The following is a 21,248-nucleotide window of genomic DNA, read 5'->3' as shown; positions in this document are numbered from 1 at the left end:
TTACCTTGTACACTTGTCCCTCGTTTCCTTGGGTTTCGGCTCTGGTACCGCCCTCCGTCAAGCATCTGCTGATGCTTAAATCCCTGATATAAAATGTCATTGTATTTGCATATAATCTATGCATATCTTCCTGTATACTTTTAAATCATCTCTAGATTACTTTTTTTAATTACCATTACATGAAAAGGAATCTAGATTGTAAGTAATCTAGATACCAAATACTATGTAAATAGTAGTTAAATACTGTATTTTTAATTTTTTTCAAATATTTTCAATTTGTGTTTGGTTGAATCCATGGATGCATAACCCAAGGATATGAAGGTCTGACTGTAATATCTTTTTTTTTTTTTTTTTTTTGAGACGGAGTCTCGCTCTGTCGCCCAGGCTGGAGTGCAGTGGCGCAATCTCGGCTCACTGCAAGCTCCCCCTCCCAGGTTCACGCCATTCTCCTGACTCAGCCTCTCCGAGTAGCTGGGACTACAGGCGCCCGCCACCACGCCCGGCTAATTTTTTCTATTTTTTAGTAGAGACGGGGTTTCACCATGGTCTCGATCTCCTGACCTCATGATCCGCCCGCCTCGGCCTCCCAAAGTGCTGGGATTACAAGCGTGAGCCACCGCGCCCGGCTGTAATATCTTTTAATGTTTTTTAAATATTCCTTTCTCTATCTCCATTGCCCTTAGATCACTGTAGAATTTCTTACATGTATTTGTACTACAGTCTTCTAACTGCTTTCCTTTCAATCTTGCCTCCACAATCCATTTTCTGTTCTGGGGTCAGAGTAAGTTTTAAAAGTATGATATGTTTCTCCAATGCTTAAATTCCTTCAGTGGCTCTTATATTTCAAGATCAAGTGAAATGTTAGACATGGTTCTAAATGAGTTACCTGCTTTTCTAACCTTATGTCTCACCACATTCTTGAGTCTGTTTATTTCAGTACCTAGCTTAGTGTCACACAGTTGGCATTTCTCGCCTTCCTTTCATGAATGAATATGTGATAGCTAGAGAGTAATTTGTGTTTGTAAATGTCCTGGTATCACATGAGAAAAAGAAGTTGGCATTTTAGTGACTGTCAGAGACCCACGGACTGTGTGCTTTCATATGTGCCAGTCATTACATGTACCTTATGTGTATTGGCTCATTTAATTCTTAGTTCTCCTAACATCCTTGTTAGGCAGATACTATTATTTTATGGATGAGGAAACTAGGCATAGAGAGAAGTTGAGTGATTCACTTGAGGTTATGCAGTGGCAAGGCCTGGCTTCAAACTCAGATTGTGTTGCAGGAGAGTCCATGTCTTATCTACTAACCTAACTGGCTGGTGAATTGGAGGCATTTGGTGTGGAAAGCTTGTGGGATTCTCCGGTGAGGGCATGAAAAGTATGCATGTAACTTTATATGTGCTTTATTCTGTTGGTAATTACCTCAGAGGCTCTCAGTAAATCTTTGTGAAATGAATCTAAGAGTCTTTCATCATACATTGCTGGAGTTGGCCTCTGTGATTCATGCATTACCAAGAAGCCATGGCTTCCTTCTGTTAATAATCATAAATCTTAGCGCAATAAATTAAAGTGTAATTTTCATGAAAGTAGTGGCTTTTGCATGAAACATGGAACTAGATGAGCCATGGCCATGCATGTGAGAAAACAAGAGTGTTTATGTCAGGGATTCTCAGTCTGTTTATGGGAGTTTGCAAGGAAGAGGTGGATCTTGAAGGGTAAATTGCCGTCATGTTAAGGACTAAATATACAAGTAGATTTTTTCTGTACAGAGCTACTACATTGTATATTTTAGCAGGTGAGATGATGAAAACCCTAGTGGACAGAAGTAGAACATGGTTTGAGGAGCCAGAGGTAGAAAGCAGAGACACCATATCAGATACTACAGGCACAAGTCATTTTTATTATAAAAATAATATACAGTCATTGTAGCATAGAAGTATATAAAGTTTGAATTGAAAAGTCAACTTCTCTCTTTCCTACTATCACTCCCTAGAAGTAATCACTTTAAAAAGCATGCACTTTTTAATGCCAGTCGCATAGTGATACGATATAGGACCATTGCTATATTATATTTTAGTTGTTTTTTTCTATTTCATGTGTCATAGTTATCTTTTCATACATGTAGGTCTTCTAATTCTGTATCTGTAGCATACTATTCCATTGTTTGGATACATCATAACCATTCCCTTATGTACATCTACAATTTTTTGTCATTACATACGGTAACACACTGAACAATCTCATTCATATATTGTTGCACATTAGTGTTAATGTTTCTATAGGCCATATTCTCAGAAGTATGGTGTACATAGCAACATTTTTTTTCCCCCTTTCCTCCACCACACCTTTGACTTGTGTTTATTGACCTGGCCCATTTATTGCTTACTTTCTTTTTCTTTTTTTTTTGAGACGGAGTCTTGCTCTGTCACCCAGGCTGGAGTGCAGTGGCGCAATCTCGGCTCACTGCAAGCTCCGCCTCCCGGGTTCCCGCCATTCTCCTGCCTCAGCCTCTCCAAGTAGCTGGGACTACAGGCGCCCGCCACCACGTCCGGCTAATTTTTTGTATTTTTAGTAGAGACGGGGTTTCACCGTGGTCTCGATCTCCTGACCTCGTGATCTGCCCGCCTTGGCCTCCCAAAGTGCTGGGATTAACAGGCGTGAGCCACCGCGCCCAGCCCGCTCACTTTCTTTTTCTGAGGAGTTTTTTTCTCACTAGTTTGTAGGAACTCCTTTTTTTTTTTTTTTAAGACAAGTTTTGCTCTTGTCACCCAGGCTGGAGTGCAATGGCACAATCTTGGCTCACTTCAACCTCCGCCTCCTGGGTTCAAGTGGTTCTCCTGCCTCAGCCTCCCGAGTAGCTGAGATTACAGGTGCGTGCCACCACATCTGGCTAATTTTTGTATTTTTTAGAAGAGATGGGGTTTCATAATATTGGCTAGACTGGTCTTGAACTCCTGACTTCAGGTGATCCACCCACCTTGGCCTTCCAAAATTCTAGGATTACAGGCGTAAGCCACCACGCCTGGCCAGGAACTCTTTATTGTATATATTAACTAACCCCTTGCATATATTTTCCTCACATATTTTATGCTCATTTGTGGTATATTTAATCAGGGAGAACCTTTTTTAAAGAGACAATGCCTCGCTCTGTTGTTCAGGCTAGAGTTCATTGGCACAATCATAGCTCACAGCAGCCTCAAACTTCTGGGCTCAGTTGATCCTCCCATCTCAACCTCCTGAGTAGCTAGGACTACAGGTGCATGTTACTGTGCCCAGCTAATTGAAAATTTTTTGTGTGTATGTGGAGACAGGGTCTTGCTTTTTGCACAGGCTGGTTTTGAACTCCTGGCCTTAAGCGATCCTCCCACCTTGGCCTCCCAAAGTGCTGGGATTTGTAGGCATGAGCCACTGCGCCTAGTCAGGCAGAAATTTTTGTAACAGATTTGTACATCTGTCTTACCCGAAGTCCCTATATTTTTATGTTTTTCTCTTTGCTTTACGTTCATATCATTAATCAATAAGGAATTTATATATGATATGCTGTATATATGATAGAGCCTTTTCTCCAAATGAATTGCCAGTGTTTCCAGTATAATGTGTTGAATAACCCATCCTTTTCCCATTGATTTGAAACACTTCTGCATATACTGAATTTCTATTTATAACCACATATAATGTATAAATTCCTATATATTTTTCCATATACTTAATTCCTGTTAATTCCTATATATAACATTCATGTAAATATAGTTCTACTGATTGGATTGTTTGCAGATGTCCTATTCTAATTCATTGAATTAGATATCTGGTATCTTGATATCTGGTAGTTCAACTCCCCCATTATTATTCTTAGTTTATTTTATTGGTCATTCTTTCACATTTACTCTTCCAGATGAGCTTCAACATCAACTTGGCATTTTCCCCCCCAAAATAGTCCCATTGGATTTGTTCTACCAGATCATTCTTAATTTGTTACGTACTCTTGAAACTTATCTGCATGGCACTTAAGCAAATAAAAAACACTGAGTTCAAGCCAAGGTAAGGTACTTTGTGATACTATGTATCTATGGCTAGATACATATTTATCGTAGTACTTCTTGATCCTATTATCACCTAAAGTCATTTTAAAACTAAAAGAGGTTAATAGGTACAGAAATAGCCAGTAAAACCAAAAATTATCAGTAAACATATAGTGATAACAAACTTCAGCCATTAAGAGTTTTCTTCCAAGGATATTTTTATAGAAACAATAAAATAATTTTATAGAATAAAGGTCTGATTTTTTAGTTTTGTATGAGAATTTCTTAAATGCTTTTATGTATATGATATGTATTATATCATTGTGAGGTAGGTGGTAACATTTTTCAGATGGAGTAAACTCAGTCTCTGAAATATCCGATGACTAGGTCAAGGCTCAAGTTCTGTGAATTGTCTGGTGGCCAAGCCTTAGATTTCTAGCGATAGTAGACTATTAGGATTGGTTGCCCTTGTGTATAGAAGATATCTGTAGAATGTAAATAGGATCCTAGGGCCAAAGCTTAGGGAATGCCTTATTAATAATTTGGAAAAGGTATGGAATTATAGAATGATGAGACACAGCAGCATATTTTATGGAGAAATCATCATCACATATAAATTTCTATGGTTTTTCTCTTCCATAATCTTAATTTGGCTTTCCTCATTTCTAAGCAGTTTTACTAATTATCCTTCCAAAGAATATTTAGGCCGGGCACGGTGGTTCATGCCTGTAATCCCAGCACTTTGGGAGGCCGAGGTGGGCGGATCACGAGGTCAGGAGATTGAGACCATGGTGAAACCCCATCTCTACTAAAAATACAAAAAAAAAAAAAAAAAATTAGCCGGGCGCAGTGGCAGGCACCGTGGCGGGCACCTGTGGTCCCAGCTACTCGGGAGGCTGAGGCCGGAGAATGGCGTGAACCCAGGAGGCGGAGCTTGCAGTGAGCCCAGATCGCGCCACTGCATTCCAGCCTGGGCAACAGAGCAAGACTCTGTCTCAAAAAAAAAAAAAAAAAAAAAAAAAAAAAAAAGAATATTTAATACTACTTCTGTTTTACTTTCTACTTATTAAATGAGAAAAGGAGTCCATGAACATAAATCTACAAAAGATATTTTTTTTTTGAAAAAAGCCATTTTTTAAAACTTTAGTTATATAGTCTTTAAAAGTATATTGATGAGTGCCCACATTTAGATTTTTTGCCCCACTGACCCCTGCATATGCCTTTTCTCATATTATTTTTGCCTCCTCTTTATTACTTTTCAGTCAAGTCAAATCTCATTTCATTTGTTAAGCCTTCTACAATTACTCAGGTACATATTTTGAATTTCTCTTGCATATTGCCTCTACAGCTCAGCTCAACAACTTTTATAACTTGTCTCTCAGAATAATGTAGAATACACTTTTTGATAGTAGCACCATGTAATTCATATCTTTTTTTTTTTTTTAATTTAGCTATGTCACAGGCCACAGTTGTATGGCCTCTGGCAGATCAGCCTGTCTGAACCACAGTTTCTCTAAAGAAATATAGAAGTAATTATACCTATTCTGCGTGGTTGTGTAAAGGTAAAAGACCATGTAAAGCACCTGGCTGAAGAGCATATGAGAGTGCCACGTTGGCTTTCTAGAATTTATATCTCAACTTTGGGAGGTAGCTGGTATTAAATGCAAGGAGTGAGTGAGTAAAGAGAGTAAATTGAGGAGGTTGTTGCCATCTAAGGTAACTTATAAAGACAATAGAGGTCACCGTGTAATTTCACAATTTAAACCCTTAGGGATTAATCATTAAACTATGTATTGGGGGCTTATTATAGGCAGAGCACTGTGTCATGTGCTGTGGACTGTGTGAACGTGTGTAAGGCACTTCCTGACCCCTGACAGCTAGTATTCTGATAATGAGTGTGCTTAAAGACCAAAGGAATGAATCAGAAGAGCATAAATTGGGGATATGCAAGCAGAGGGTTTCATTAAGTTCAGCGAGTCTGTATCAGTTTTGTGATGTGAGATCTACCTTTGCGTCCTTCACAAATGAATATACATTGAAAAAAAAATCTTCAGGACAAGAGACCTACATCATTTCATGTTCAAGAGAAAACCTAGAATGTATTTAGATCTTAGCCGCAGGAAGGAACCAGGAGAGCCCTGGGGAAAGCAGCTTCTCAAGGGGTAACCACTGGGGACAGAGTTTCTAATTATGTTCCTAATTATGGGGACGGAGGCAGTTTCTAATTGTGTTTTGCTGCAGAGGTAGCTGGAGTATGAGAAAGGTCAACTGGACAGGCAGCGAGGTAATTTGGTTTAAGTGCAAGCTCTGCCATTAAGGTGAAGTCACTTATTTGTCCCTTGTTTCTTTGTCTATAAAATAAGATTAGACTTGATCAGTTGGGTAGCCCTTCAGCTGGGTGGCTGTTATTTCTGCCCGAATGAAAACTTTACCTAACAGATGATTAGTTCTTCTCTATTCTAGGGACTGAACACTAATTATGAATATATGAGTTTTCAGAATATGTATCTTTTGGGTGATCATGATTTGGTGGGTGGGTTTTGTGAGGCCTAGGGGAGGACATTAATAATCTTTCTTTGGAATGGTGCATTTTACTTTTATCTCATAGTGGGCTAGTTGATTTAAAGGACATCTTAGTGGTTTAATTCACCTCATTATAGAAAGTGGAAATTTTACATACTTCATGGAAAAGTTTAGAGGAAACTGAAGCTAGTCAAATTAAATGAACTGCTTAAGCCGTAAGGTGACAGCTCATCAGTGGTAGGGCAGGGACCAGAATCAAAGCTTCCTTCTTTTTCATCCAGTACTTATTTCTTACTGTCATATTTTGGGACTTACTGAAAATTTAGTGTTCAATTTCTTGGGATTGTTAAATGGTGAATGAATTTCCAGTTGTTTGGGGAAGATGGGAGAACACAGTAAACATTTTACATTTTAAAAAATATGGATTTGATTAATTATATATATGTATCTCTTATTGATCTATGACTGGCTATTTTAGTTATGAGTTCCTTTCTGACTTATGTCAGTAGAGTTTGCCTGCCTTCCCGAATGGTGCTAGTCATGAGGGGGACTTTGTAATGTATTGAGTAAGTGGAAGTAAATCACGTTGCTGTTAAGAACAGCTCAATGGATAATTTACTGAATGTATGTTTTTATCCTTGACTGTGGATAACATCATTAATTTAAATTAATGTATTTCCAAAATAGCCTTAGCCATGGTTATCTCTCAAAAGGTCTAGAGTTGGACTTACTGATGTCCTTGAAATAGCATGCAAAATTTTATATGTATGGTACATTTTTCTGTGAAGAATGCCCCATGGTTTTTGTTAGTTTTTAAAAGGGGTACCTGACTGAAAATAAAGATTTAAGAACCACTGCTTTAATGGGGTGGTATTCAAATCCATACTAGACTTTCCCCCTCTACTTTCACTTAAATAACCACATTTTTGAAATGTTACATCATGAGTTTGATGTTCTATAGAAAAAAAAAATCGAAAAGTATTATGATATTCATTGCATCCCCAGAAATATTACAGGATCACATTGTAATTTTTTTGTGTGCTTAGACCTTTTATGCCATTGTATGACCCACCTACTTTTTTAAAAGCCAAAATTTCAGTATTTCAGTATACTAAATGTGTTAAGTGGGACAATAAATTTTTTACGTGCAAAATGGTTGGAAGATACTAAGATGAACTATGACAGGAAGTTGGAATTAGCGTCATAAAGGCTGGATTGAGACATTTTCATGCTCTATGGTTTTTTTTTTTCCCTCTTCTTTTGACAGAGGCCAGAATCCCCCATGCCACTTTTCCTTGTTTTAATCAGTCAGGATGTCTCCTTGTTCCTAACACATATGCATGCACATACGCACACCCCATCATCGTCATCATCATCATCATGCTCTTAAGTATCCTCCTTCCTTATCTCCTCACTCACCTCTCACTCCCCTCCACTTTTGCTGTAACTTCAGGAACTGCTTTTTCACGCAAAGCCAATCCTTCTATAATTCTCAATCTATTTTCCTAGTGTTTTTTCTACTCCTTGCTTTACTTCATTTACAGTCTCCTAAACCTGAGGCTCTGGAAGATAACTGTTCTCTGTCCTTCCTTTCCATCATTATTCTTTCATCATTTTTCCCCCTTGATTTCTATTCTTTTGAAGTTATTGTCTTTAGCTGAGCCAGCCTTCTGTCAGTCCTTCCTGCTGTCATCTAGTGAACAGCCTCACAGTCACTTCTCCTTACTCATGGGAGACTTTGGCAGCTGGCTTACTCTTTTCTTCTCCCCCTAAGCTCTTCATGATCACAGCTCATGACCTATCTGTATGGAAAAACACCACCAAGTCCAACACTGGATTTTCAGTTCTTTGACTACCTTATTTCCAGTGAGCTTCACCTCTCATCAGAAGTTTACTAAGATTTCTTCTCTTTCTTTCCTTACAGATCCCTCTGCTTTCTCCTAGTGCATCAGGACTCTTCCTTTGTCATTTTATTTTTTAAAATCAGCTTAGATTTCATTATTTGTAATTTCAGTGCCATATAATTTCTTCTTATACCTGTTGGGTAGATCCTTAACTCCTAATGAAGCAGTTAATGTCTTCTCTGTGCCTTTTTCATGAATGGCTGAACATTGCTAGAGGAAGTCACACAAAGGCAGATAGGTTCCACTATAAATTCATTATCACAAATTTTAAATGGGCCCTCAATACTATCCAACAATTCTTCTAATTTTTGAAATGTTCAACTTACTCTCTTTTTGTGCAGCAGTTACTGAAAACGTTATTCACTTTGCAAATCTTTTTACTTTCCTTGGGTAATCCCAGAGCATAACTAGGTGCTGTATTATGGAGAAAAGAGAAATCATCCATTAGGAATTTTCATTTTGCAGTTCCTAAACATGCAAAGCTGCCTTCTATTGCAATAAAAGAGCGTTTCTCCTGTCTCAGCTCAGTTTCTACCTGTACTTTGGTGATCTCTTTGTAATTTATTCAACTAAATCTTCTCCATTTAATCTTTTCTATCAGCTTGATGCCATATCCCCTTTCTACTGCTATTCTGCCATATTATTCGCTTTTCAGACAAACTTTTTAAAAGAATCATTTTCATACAAGTGCAGTCCCTATCTAAAGCCCTTAGGGCCAGATTTGATTCAGAATTTGGAATATTTTGGATTTAGAAAAACATTAACATGTATATACCATCTGTAGTATAATAGCCCCAGTGAATTGTGGAGCAGTTGCCTGTAATCAGACACATTGCCATGTCTGCCCTGAAGTGTGTGGCTATCACTTTCAGTAGGAGCAATAAGTGCTATCGATAAATAGCCTCATATCAGTCCATGTCAGATTTTGCTTCCAAATGAGTTATTAAAATAACAAAACCCAAAACTTTAATATTTCAATGCTTTTGGATTTTGAAATTATAGCTGAGAGGTAGTGAACTTGCCTTCATTTCTCACCTTATATTTTTTAACCTAGTTTGCCTTTTACTTTTCTCACTTTTTTCAAATGACTCTTGCTAACTCTACCAATGACTTTTATCTAAAGTGATCATGTCACCAGTGAATGTTTTCAGTCTTCATTCAGTTGACTGGCCCAGAGCCCCAGATCCTGGCGATGCCAACTCCATAACACTCTCCTCCCTTAGCTTCGTTGGCACCACCCTCCCTGGCTCTCCTTCACCTTTTTGTAGGCGTATTGTCCATTATCTTGGCATTAAATGCTAGAGTTCTTCCAAGGCCTCTTAGGACCACTTCTCTTCTTGCTCTGTGCTCTCTCCCTTGGTGGCCTCGCCTGTATCTATGTCTTCAATTACCAATTATGTGCTGATGCAGCTCAGACCTCTCCTTTGAGGTCAACCAACATGTTCAACTGCCTATTTAATGTTCATTGTCCTTTGGAACTCTCAAATATTGGGTCCAAATTCCTCATATGTCTCAATCTCAAAATTTTCCCTAAACTGTTTGTTTTCAGATGTCCCTTTACTTCATCCTCTCCTCTCCCTTCCCCTTTCCCTTCTCTTTTGCTTACCTCATTTTGGTAACTTCTGCCTCTGTTAGAGCAAGCATTAGGATCTTTGGTATGAGTTAAAGGTCATGCACTGTCTGGTCCTGCCCATCTCTCCAGCTTCATGTAGCTTCCCTTCTGCTCTCACTCCCTCTGAAGAACTGTGCTTCCTCCTACAGAAGGACCATTATACAAGCTTCTCTTTCTGCTTGGAATGCTCTTTCTTTCTGTGCTAGTTATTATAATTCATATTCACTTTCCCCATCATAGCTCCAATTCTCACTTTCCTAGAGAAGCTCTCTAAGTCATGTGCCCTATCATCAAATTTTATGGCACCATATATGGATTCTTTATTACACTAATAATAATTTTAATTGTGCTTCTTTTTTTTTATCATTTAGTATGTTTTCCCCGCTAGGATGTAATCGCTCTTAGAGCAAGTGTTACGTCTGTTCTTCACCATCACATTTCCAGCATAGTGCCTGGTGTATAGTAGGCAAATAGCAAACATTTTAAATGAATTTTACACATTAAATTATCTTTTCTTATATTGTTAGTGGTTTCTGTATATGTATTTACCAATGTAGCACATGCAGTTTCCATAGTTTTATGTGGATCCAATCCTGGTGGTACTTTTTCTGAAAATTATAGACACATTTTTAAAAGTTCAATGAAGTATGTGGGGATCAAATGCAAAAAAAAAGTCTTACTTTGATCTAGCTCATAATTTATTCTCCGCCATCCCTCCATTTTTAATTATTTTTATTTATTTATTCATTTATTTATTTTTGGAGACAGAGTCTCACTCTGTCACTTAGGCTGGAGTGCAGTGGCGCAATCTTGGCTCACTGCAACCTCCACCTTCCGGGTTCAAGCGATTCTCCTGCCTCAGCCTTCTGAGTAGCTGGGATTACAGGCGTGTACCACCATGCCCAGCTTATTTTTGTATTTTTAGCAGACAGGGGTTTGACCATGTTGGTCAGGCTCGCCTCGAACTCCTGACCTCGTGATCCACCCGCCTTGGCTTCCCAAAGTGCTGGGATTACAGGCGTGAGCCATCGCGCCTGGCTTTTTTTTCTTTTTTTTAAGAGACGGGGTCTTGCTTTGTCACTCAGGCTGAAGTGCAGTGGTATTATCATAGCTCACTACAACCTTAAACTCCTGGGCTCAAGCCATTCTCTCACCTTAGCCTCTTGAGTAGCTGGGACTATAGGCATGTGCCACCATGCCTGACTAATTCCCCCATGTTCTTAATTCAGTTTTTCTACATTAACCTCTTTCCCTAGATTCTTTATAGATATCAGTATTTTAGTAAGTCTACTGTTGTGTGCAAGTAAAATATATACTATATTCCAGCACAATTCAGCAGACTCTCAACTTGTTCATCAGTTCATAAACCTCACAGGATTAAAAATAGTTTAGCCATCTGCTAACTGACCAAACAATTTTAGTATTGTGAAAGGGTGTGGTAGGAAAGGGAGGTATAGGGTCTAGGTATAATGTCAGAACAAGGCTCAGTGCAGAAACTACTTTGTGACCTCTTAATACTGAAACTTAACAGTCAGTTCAAAATTAGGAAGAGATTTGGTGGAGGTTAAGCATAGGAGAGTCCTGACAATAGGGGATTTCCTAGATTAAAGTGACAGAATTTCTTTCAGCATTAATATCTTACTAAATTTTTTTAGAGATAAGATAATGTGTTTATAAAGACATTCTGTGAAAGTTATCATAATCTATAATTTAAAATACTATGTAATAGATTTCTTTATATCACTAAAGAAATTAATTGGCCTTTTATATTTTATTCCTTAACTAGGAAAACCAGTAGATTCCCAGACATCGCGAAGTGAATCTGAAATTGTGCCAAAAGTTGCTAAAATGACCGTATCTGGAAAGAAGCAAACTATGGGATTTGAAGTGCCTGGGTAAGACTTTGAGTACCTCCCTCATCCCCACCCCCACCCCCATGTTTTTGAAATCAGTATTGCCTCCTATTAGTCTGTAAGAAAGAGACTGTTTCAATTTTGCATAATATATCATTAGCACTGAAGTATCATATATCCTCAGTATAACATAGTACAAAGAGACAAAATGAGAAATTAGGCTTGATTCTGGCCTTATCTTGTGTGTATTACTTACTCTACCTCACTGTCAGTTTTCTTACATAAATATTTTATAGCTACTTTAACATAAAAAACCCTGTGATTTTGTGAAACCTAGCACTGTGAGATAGGGAATTCTTATACCACTAGGTGGCGGAGGTAACCAGATTTTGGAGTGAGTCCCCGAATCATGGAATCATTAATTACATTTTTTAATAACTAAAATATTTTTAAACTCTTTTGGATTTTCATATTGAATAAATTGGACCATTGTAGCAAAGACGTAAATTGGACCATTGTAGCAAAGACATATGATATGAAACATACGTAGAATTTCAAATATGTAGTGAAAAATGGAAATAAACCATACCATGGTAGCACTTGTTTGTTCTTATCACAGTCTCTAGAATCCTTCCAGGAGTTTTTATAGACAAGGGAAGTGAGTTGCTTTAAAGCCATTAATTTTTAAACTCTAAAATTTTTCAGAATTTTCGATTGTTCAATAAATCTGTTACTTATAAATTATATGTATTTTGTCTGCCAAAACGATAAACATTGTTATCAAATATAAACAATAGGTTTTTACTATAAACAGTAGATTTTTATATATATACTTTTTTCCTTTTTTTCCTCTCTTTTCTCAAGTTATATTTTTAAAAAGATGTAAACCCAGGAGCCTTATTTTTTTTTTTTTCCTTACAATATTCTTTTGTCTAAACTAGTGAGGTATCATGAGTTTTGGTTGGGAATAATGTTTATCACCTAGTTCAATTTTTGGATTTTATAGAAACAAGACTTTATTCACTAGATTTCAAAGTCAGTGAAGGAAAGGACTTCTTATCTAGGACATAGTAGGCATTCAGTATACATTAATTGAATGATTGGATGAGTGAAAATGTTAATTTTTATCATGAGTAACTTTAGCCTGTTAAAATAATTTAGAATTCTGATTCAGTCTCAAAAAGTTTCATGTATGCCTTTTTTTCCTTCTGAATTGGGATTGAGTTGTCAGAATTATCATTGCCCTTTTTGTCCTTATTCTTGAGTGCCATTTAATTCTATTATGGGATTTTTGCATAGAGAGAGAGAGAGAGAGAGAGGAAATAAATAGAATACAGAATTTATTGTTCTAAGGATTTTATAATCTTAGTGCAAAAGAGTTATCAGAATTCTTAACATGCAAATGAACCCAAATTAATGTATTATATTAGAAGTAAATGCATAGGTATCTAAATGAATAATTATAAATATAATGGGTAATAAATATATCAATAAGTAATGTGCATAATTTTTGAAAACTCTGTAAGTACAATGCAGGCCTTTCAGAATTTTATGACTATATTCTTTGCGAGGCCAGAGACTGTTAATGTTCATCACTGTATTCCTTTTACAGAATAGTTACTAAATATTTATTGCTCAGAATCCTTGGGGAAATACGTATTATTTTAAAAATAAACTTGCAAATAATGTAAAGGTAAAATATCCACCCATGAGGCAACATTTTGATGTGGCTCTATGGGAGAAGTCATTAGAATGTGAAAGGTCTTGTAGTTATAGATCGAAATACTCAGAAATGCTTAATAGTGCTCAAGGCCAACCAAGTTGTACTATTACACGATTTTTTTGAGATTTATAATAGGGATAGCACTTAGCCTATTCTGGGTTAGTCTTAAGAAAGCATATAGAAACACAGTGAAATACTTTTGAGTCAAGATTTCAGCATCATAGGTTTCTACGTAGTGTGATTCTCAGTGGTGTCTTATTTTAAGAAGGATATGGCTGGGTGCAGTGGCTCATGCTTGTGATACCAACACATTGGAAGGCTGAGGCGGGAGGATTGCTTGAGCCCAGGAGTTTGAGGGAGCTGTGATCCTGCCATTGCATTCCAGCCTGGTCGACAGAGTGAGATCCTGTCTCTATTTGGAAGAAAAAAAATAGGATAATGCATAATGCATTGCTTGGAAGGAACTGAACAGCAAACTTTCTTTTTCTTTAATAATATTAAAAATAGTAGATGCAAGTAAGTGCATGTAAGTAGAAATGAACATTGCATATAGAAGAAATATTCTTTTAACCTCTTAAATCTCAGTTATTCGCTTCTAAGTATTTAACTCAAGAAGAAAGATTAAACCTCTAGATTCATGTATAGTTTACTTTTAGAAAGGTAGTTTAGAGAAAAAAAAGACTAGTCAATTTATAATATTAGATAAGTGTACAGGGTGGGCATTGTGGTTCGTGACTGTAATTCCAGCACTTTAGGAGGCTGAGGTGGGAGCATCACTTGAGCCTAAGAGTTCAAGACCAGCTCGGGCAATATATTGAGATTCCCCCATCTCTACCAAAAAAAAAAAAACATTAGCTGGGTATGGTGGTGCATGCATGTGGTCCCAGCTACTTAAGAGGCTGAGGTGGGATCACTTGAACCTGGGAGGCCAAGACTGCAGTGAGCCAATATTGTACCACTGCGCTCCAGCCTGGGCAACACAGCGAAAGCAAGACCATCTCAAAAAAACAGAAAGAAAGAAAGAAAAAAAGCTTACAAAATGATACCAGAAAGCACTTGAAAAAAATTCAACCAACTTATTCTTTCATTCATACCAGTCAGTAATTAATTATAGGCCTGAAATCCAAATGGTCATTTTTAGACCTTAGATATTTTTCAAATCTTAAAACATTGACTTTTATTTCATAATATGCAGAAGTTTTTTTTTTACTAAGGGCAGCCTTACCTAGGATACTTTTCTAATTACTTTGGTCATTTCCCACTAACACTATAGAATTTTAGTGAATTAATTTACAGTTTACCTAAGATTTACTTAAAAGGGGCCGGGTACAGTGGCTCATGCCTGTAATCCCAGCACTTTGGGAGGCCGAGGCAGGTGGATTACTTGGGGTCAGGAGTTTGATACCAGCCCGGCCAACATGGTGAAACCCTGTCTCTACTAAAAATACAAAAATTAGCCGGGTGTGGTGGCCAGCGCCTGTAATCCCAGCTACTCGGTAGGCTGAGGCAGGAGAATCGCTGGAACCTGGGAGGCAGAGGTTACAGTGAGCTGAGATTGCACCATTGTGAGCTGAGATCGCACCATTGCACTCCAGCCTGGGTGATAGAGCGAGACTCCATCTCAAAAAAAAAAAAAAAAAAGATTTACTTAAATGGAAATGCTATCCTGAAAGCCAGAGGAAAACAAACCTTTCATGTTATTGAATTGCAAATGAAATGATCAAGTCAGCCCTGTTTTGTGAAGCCCTTCCTATTCTGGCAACCCCTCTGAGGGCTGCCTGGATTGGTGGGGGAGCTGAGCTTCAAGCCCCTGCCCACTCTGTCCACCATAGCTGTCTGCTTTGATCTGTTTTCCGTATTGAATTTAATGTAAGCTTGCCTCTGAAGAAAATGTTTTGCAGCTAAAAACAAAAAGATCTGGGGCCCGAGGTTGTGATTTCTCCCAGGTCTGATCCAAACTAGAGCCTGTGTCTAGTCACAGTAGATCACTTGTATTATAATTTGTGGGGCTTTTAAAATTCTTCTAAGTACAGAATTGTCAAGTTTTGGTTTTAGAACTAGCTGTGGTCATTCAAACAAATATTTGCAAATTATGGTCTGTTTGATTTCACTTAATTTAGCCTGTTAGAATCCTTTAAAAGCATGGGAACATTTTCCGCATATTACTGTTTTTACCTACTAGTTTAAGATGAAGTGCATCTGTCTAAGCAGTGCTCAAAAATGAACACCTAAATTGGTTAGTGGAGATCTGAAAAAGCAAAATAAAATGAGAATGGATATGTGGCTTTTAATAAAGTTGCAAATATAACTATTGTGACTCTTTTCCTGAGGCATATTGTGAGGGGCTAATGTTGGGCATATAAAAATGCCCTGACAGGGAAAAAACAATGTATTTTTTGTTATAATAGGCAAGAAGAAAATAGATGTGCTTACACATATCCATCATGCTACAATCTTAAATTATTATTATAAACTGCTTTCTATATGTAGTTTTTCTCTGCCAGCTCCACATTGAGTTGGATATAATTGGTTTCATTCTTAATAACTTCCAATTTAACCTGCTCTTTGTCCTAATTCTGTTTATCCATAGTTGTTAAAGGAAAGTGAGGCATATCATACATAGTCTGATTATTAGGTTACATTCCTTATAGCTTATTCACAGAGTTGCACCGGTACTAGTTTCTATGTGGAGTGTCAACGAGCTCATGAAGAACTAAGATCAGTGTTTACTTTTGTCAAGGAAAGAATAAGTTAAGCTGGGCAGTCTTGTTTCTCCTTTATATATCTGAGTTCCTCACTAGATTGTAATCTTTTGAGAGTGGTAGTTAACTTTTTAATTTCTGTGTTATTTTCTTTTTGACATCAGTCCCTAGTATATGTTGTAGTTTTTAATAAATCAAGTGTTTGTTGGAATTAAACAGTGGAATTAAAGCTCCACTGTCAAAAATGTTTATGAACTGTAGTCATTTACAGATAACTCCCCTCAGGGTAGTGTTTGAGTAAAAAAGATCCTAAGTCTATCATGTTGGAAGGATGAGTTGAAGTAAAACTATATTTTAGTACTAATTCATCTCCAGTAATATATTTGGTGCCATTTTTACAAAATATCTCCTTTATACCATTGATTTTGATAGGATGGATTTTATGGCCAAGGCTGTGGGCTTGATTTTGAATTTCAGTTATTTTTCAACATATTTTCTTCTTATCTTCATTTTTGGTACACTGTTTTTCTCATGGGATCTTCCATGGTTGTATTTGTGTGGTTTGAGTCTAGCTACTTATCATTTCCACCTTAACAGACTTTAGCTACTTAGCAGAGATTATTTTTGGTCTGGAGCATAAAGGATTATGAAGAAACAGCTTCTCTGCCCTTCTGACATTGTAGGACATCAATAGAGTTGGTTTAAAATACTTTTTTCCTGTCTGCCTTCTGTAGAGTATCTTCTGAAGAAAATGGTCATAGTTTCCACACACCTCAAAAAGGACCACCCATTGAAGATGCCATTGCTTCTTCTGATGTTCTTGAGATTGCTTCTAAATCTGCTAATCTACCCCACACGATTCAAGCATCAGAAGAGCAGAGTTCAACCCCAGCACCGGTGAAAAAGTCTAGCAAGCTGAGGCAGCAAATAGATGTGAAGGCGGAACTGGAGAAGCGGCAAGGAGGGAAGCAGCTCCTCAACTTAGTGGTCATTGGTAATGCTCTTTGTCCCTCTGGATCGTCAGCCAGCCATGCCTTAGCCTGCCCACTGTCTGGTGGCAGCATGGAAACTCTGAGTTTCTCCATGGGTGGAATGGACAGAGAGGAAGGAGGCACAGCCTCATAATGCTTTCTAGTCACCTGGGGAGAGATAATGCCAAGTTACCAAAGAGGTCATTACACTTGATTGTGGGGTTTTTCATTTTGTGAACATTTTGAAATTGGCGTGTCTTGTTGACAATTTTAATTTCCAAAAATCTGAGAAATTCCCCCCCTCTGTAAAGAGACATGCTCTTTTTTTCTATTAGATGTTTTAACTGTCAGTTTATAAATATTGGTATTACTGTAAACCACTGACATGAAATATTGAATTACACATTTATGCAATGCCTCAATGTGAACATCTGGAAATGTACCTGGTATTAATCATGAATCAATTTTCTTTAGGTCATGTTGATGCTGGGAAAAGTACTCTGATGGGCCATATGCTTTATCTTCTGGGTAATATAAACAAAAGAACTATGCATAAGTATGAACAGGAGTCTAAAAAGGCTGGCAAAGCTTCGTTTGCATATGCATGGGTCTTGGATGAAACTGGCGAAGAAAGGGAAAGGTAGTCACTATATTTCAAAATTTTCAGTTTGAAATCATACAGTCTTCTAAAATAAGTGTGTAATATGTGTTGAATTTGTAAAACATATGAAATACTTTAGAGATTGTTTTTAGAAAATAGCTTTTAAATATCAGGGAAATATTTTGACTTTTTTGTTGTAATCTACATACTGTTTTTACTCTTCTGAATTTTATGGAAATAGATTAAAAGAATGTTTAAAAGAAACAAAAGAAAAGCCATGCAGAAAAAAAAAACAGTAAAAATCATAAGCTAATTATTCTATGGGATAAGTTTCAGTTGTCACTTCCCTAAGTATTTGTCAAATTGCCTTGATTTTGAATTAAAATTATGAGTAAGACTTTTAATTTCATGTCAGCTTACAAAGGAAAGGTAACTGTAGTAAAACCTCTTCTGTCTAGAATCTAAATAACCAGCAAATTCAAATTACCAAACAATTCATTTTTATACTTTACATATTATGTTTTTATGAGACAGTCAGCAAACAAGTAATTCTGTATCTATAATGCAGTCAGTTACTCCTCTGTCTCTGTTACTGTGTTGGGTGCTAATTTTGGGGGGATTCTAGTAGGAATATGCAGCTACTCATACTCTGGCCAAAGAATAGTATTTCTTTTGAAGTCTTTTTAGAGTGTCAGTATAGATCATGTTAGGGTTGTTAGGGTGGGAGAGCCAAAGGACACCTTAATAATTAGTGAAATGGCAGATATATCAACTGTGTCAAAATAATGACTCTTTACAAACCTATAAAGTCCTGTGGAAGTCCTAAATTAACAAGGAGATTAAACTGTGTTCCCTGATGTCTTCAATCTGATTATTGGAGAATATATCTGGATTTTCATGCCTTTTTAATGTGTATTTTCTTGCAGTCTTGGATAGTCTCCATTATAAACATATAAGGTAGCGCTCTGTAAAGCAGGTCACGGTATTCGTTAGCTCTTCTGATAAACTGGAATTTGTATCATAATGGTTTCTCTTTCTTTGTGGGTGTCTTTAGTTCTTTATAGTATCACAGACCTGTTTTCTATCCTAGTAAGAAAAATTAGCTGGACAGTTGCCAATTTTGGAAAACAATATAATTGTATATGATGCAATATTGGAAGCCTAAATAATTTTCACCTCTCAGTTTAACATGCACATTATTAAAGTATGTGGCTTTTTGGTTTTCTTTGCATTATCTAGTAAGCAGGTAAAGACATTGAGAACAGTATAAGTTAAGTTAGAATGGTTTACTTGAATTTACCTGGTATCTTAGTTGAGCTGGCAAGCGAACTAATAATCTATTTGATTCCTATAATGGTCAGTCATTTTAGCTTTTTTGATAATATATCTATTGATTGGCTTTCATATTTTTGCTGCTGCGTTTTGCTGCTGCTAGTTTTTTATTGCTCAGCATGATATAAGTTCTAGAATATTTCTTCATTCCATAGATAGCAGATGCTTCCAGGTAGACGATGGGAGTTTTAGCTCACCACCGTATGTTCCTTAATAGCATTTACAAAATGTAATCTGTTGCTTATCCCACCATGTTAAGTATTTGTAAATCCCCTGGTCTTCTCAGATACTGAAGAGCAGAAATTAGTAAATTGAGTGACATTTCATATCCTTAGGGTTACAAATTGAAATCAGAGCCGGGTCAGCAGAGTATACCCAGGTCAGTCTAGGGAGGATCTCAGAATAAGTCTTAGTTCACCATTATTCTGAAGGTGTCTGTGGTCCCTAGAGTATTTGGGAATTATTAAAGAGAATTAAGCGTCACTTTAGCAAACTAGGAGGCCCATGCTTTCAGATTAAACTAAAATGGCTTGACTAAGGAGACCTATAGTTACTTTATTGCTAGGGCAAACCTATAGTTCATTATTCTAATTGTTGTACTCTTTTGGTAGTAAAAGGGAGTATTATTATTCCTTACTTTGGGTGATTCTGGGGCAAACCTAGTTTATTGCCATATGATTTCCCTGTCTAAATTCCTGAGGCCTAGAATGACTGAGTGCCCTTGTAGACTTTCCTGGGGCCTTCTTATACAGGTTAAGCATCCCTAATATGAAAATATGAAATTTGAAATGCTCCAAAATCTGAAACTTTTTGAGTGCTGACATAACATCACAAGTGAAACATTCTACATCTGATCTCATGTGACAGGTCACACAAAACGACTGAAAATGTTGCATAAGATTCCCTTCAGGCTATGTGTATAATGTGTATATGAAACAAAGGAATTTTGTGTTTAGACGTGGGTCCCATCCCCAAGATATCTCATTTTGTATATGCAAATATTCCAAATCCGAAAAAGTCTGTAATTTGAAAAGCTTCTAGTCGCCAGCATTTCACTAATCTGAATCTACATTTTTGTGGCTGAAAAAAGGCACTATGTTGGTCTCCAAGAAGAATTAAATAGGATACAAAGCAATCTGCTGTTCATCTATCTCTGTTTTTTAAAAATTAGGCATCTGCTTTGATATCTTATGTTTTCTAAATATGTAGCATACTAACCAGCCTTGCAAATTAAGTTTTATAAGCTCATTTCTATAATTAGTGAAGCATAAGCATAGAACGTGAAGAAAAGTACCTCTCGGTCGTGGTAATTTTTCATTTATCTTTTCTCATATGCAGTATTTTCCCCCCATTTAGAGTTGTCCCCATGTATCTTTCTTTCTTCACAATTTACACTATTTCTTACAAAACAAATAAGATAATAGGGCATAACTATCATTTTTATTGAGCTCTTTGTCCTCCATTTTGTGTTAAAACTGTATGGATGCACTTCTATTATAGCAGAAATTCTAGCCCCGATTGATAATTTAATTATTCAAAAATAATGGTCTATAAAAACAATTTCCATTTTTACCTAAGAATGTAGATGGTCATGTAGACTATTATTAATTTACTCTATAGCACTATTTACATAGTACATGCTAACCATGTTATGTTTTGTTTAAGGGGAGTAACCATGGATGTTGGTATGACAAAGTTTGAAACCACAACCAAAGTTATTACATTAATGGATGCTCCAGGCCATAAGGACTTCATTCCAAATATGATTACAGGAGCAGCCCAGGTAACTGCTGTTTTCCTCAGTGTAGTGTACTGATTCTACTTTACATAAAATTTCCTGATGCTGAGGTTACAATTCTAGGATTTTGACTTTTAAAATATTTTAAAATTAAACATTTTAACCTTTATAAAGCTTGAACAAAAAAAGAGCAATATTGTATTTTTCATGATCTTTTTACCTGTACTTTGTAAAACCTTTTAAAATTTCTTACAAAGAAACAAAATGT

At 36.8% G+C, this 21,248-nt stretch overlaps 1 protein-coding gene across 7 annotated transcripts in view; it reads left to right on the top strand.

Moving 5' to 3' along the window:
* Nucleotides 1–21,248, top strand: part of HBS1L (HBS1 like translational GTPase) — a 94,441-nt gene that overhangs the window by 42,120 nt on the left and 31,073 nt on the right. For all 7 annotated transcript variants that reach the window (XR_010118830.1, XM_055264651.2, XM_055264679.2 and 4 more), the window contains 4 exons: nucleotides 11,847–11,955; nucleotides 17,073–17,332; nucleotides 17,784–17,949; nucleotides 20,908–21,025. Coding sequence is in view for 6 of the 7 variants with exons in the window: in XM_055264651.2 (XP_055120626.1) it covers nucleotides 11,847–11,955; nucleotides 17,073–17,332; nucleotides 17,784–17,949; nucleotides 20,908–21,025 (653 nt within the window). In the remaining variant the exon portion in view is untranslated. The remainder of the gene's footprint in view (nucleotides 1–11,846; nucleotides 11,956–17,072; nucleotides 17,333–17,783; nucleotides 17,950–20,907; nucleotides 21,026–21,248) is intronic.

The sequence above is a fragment of the Symphalangus syndactylus genome, chromosome 2 (assembly GCF_028878055.3).
Source record: "Symphalangus syndactylus isolate Jambi chromosome 2, NHGRI_mSymSyn1-v2.1_pri, whole genome shotgun sequence".
Lineage (NCBI taxonomy): Eukaryota > Metazoa > Chordata > Mammalia > Primates > Hylobatidae > Symphalangus > Symphalangus syndactylus.
Note: the sequence above shows the minus strand (reverse complement) of the source record. Positions and strands in the feature narration are given on the sequence as shown.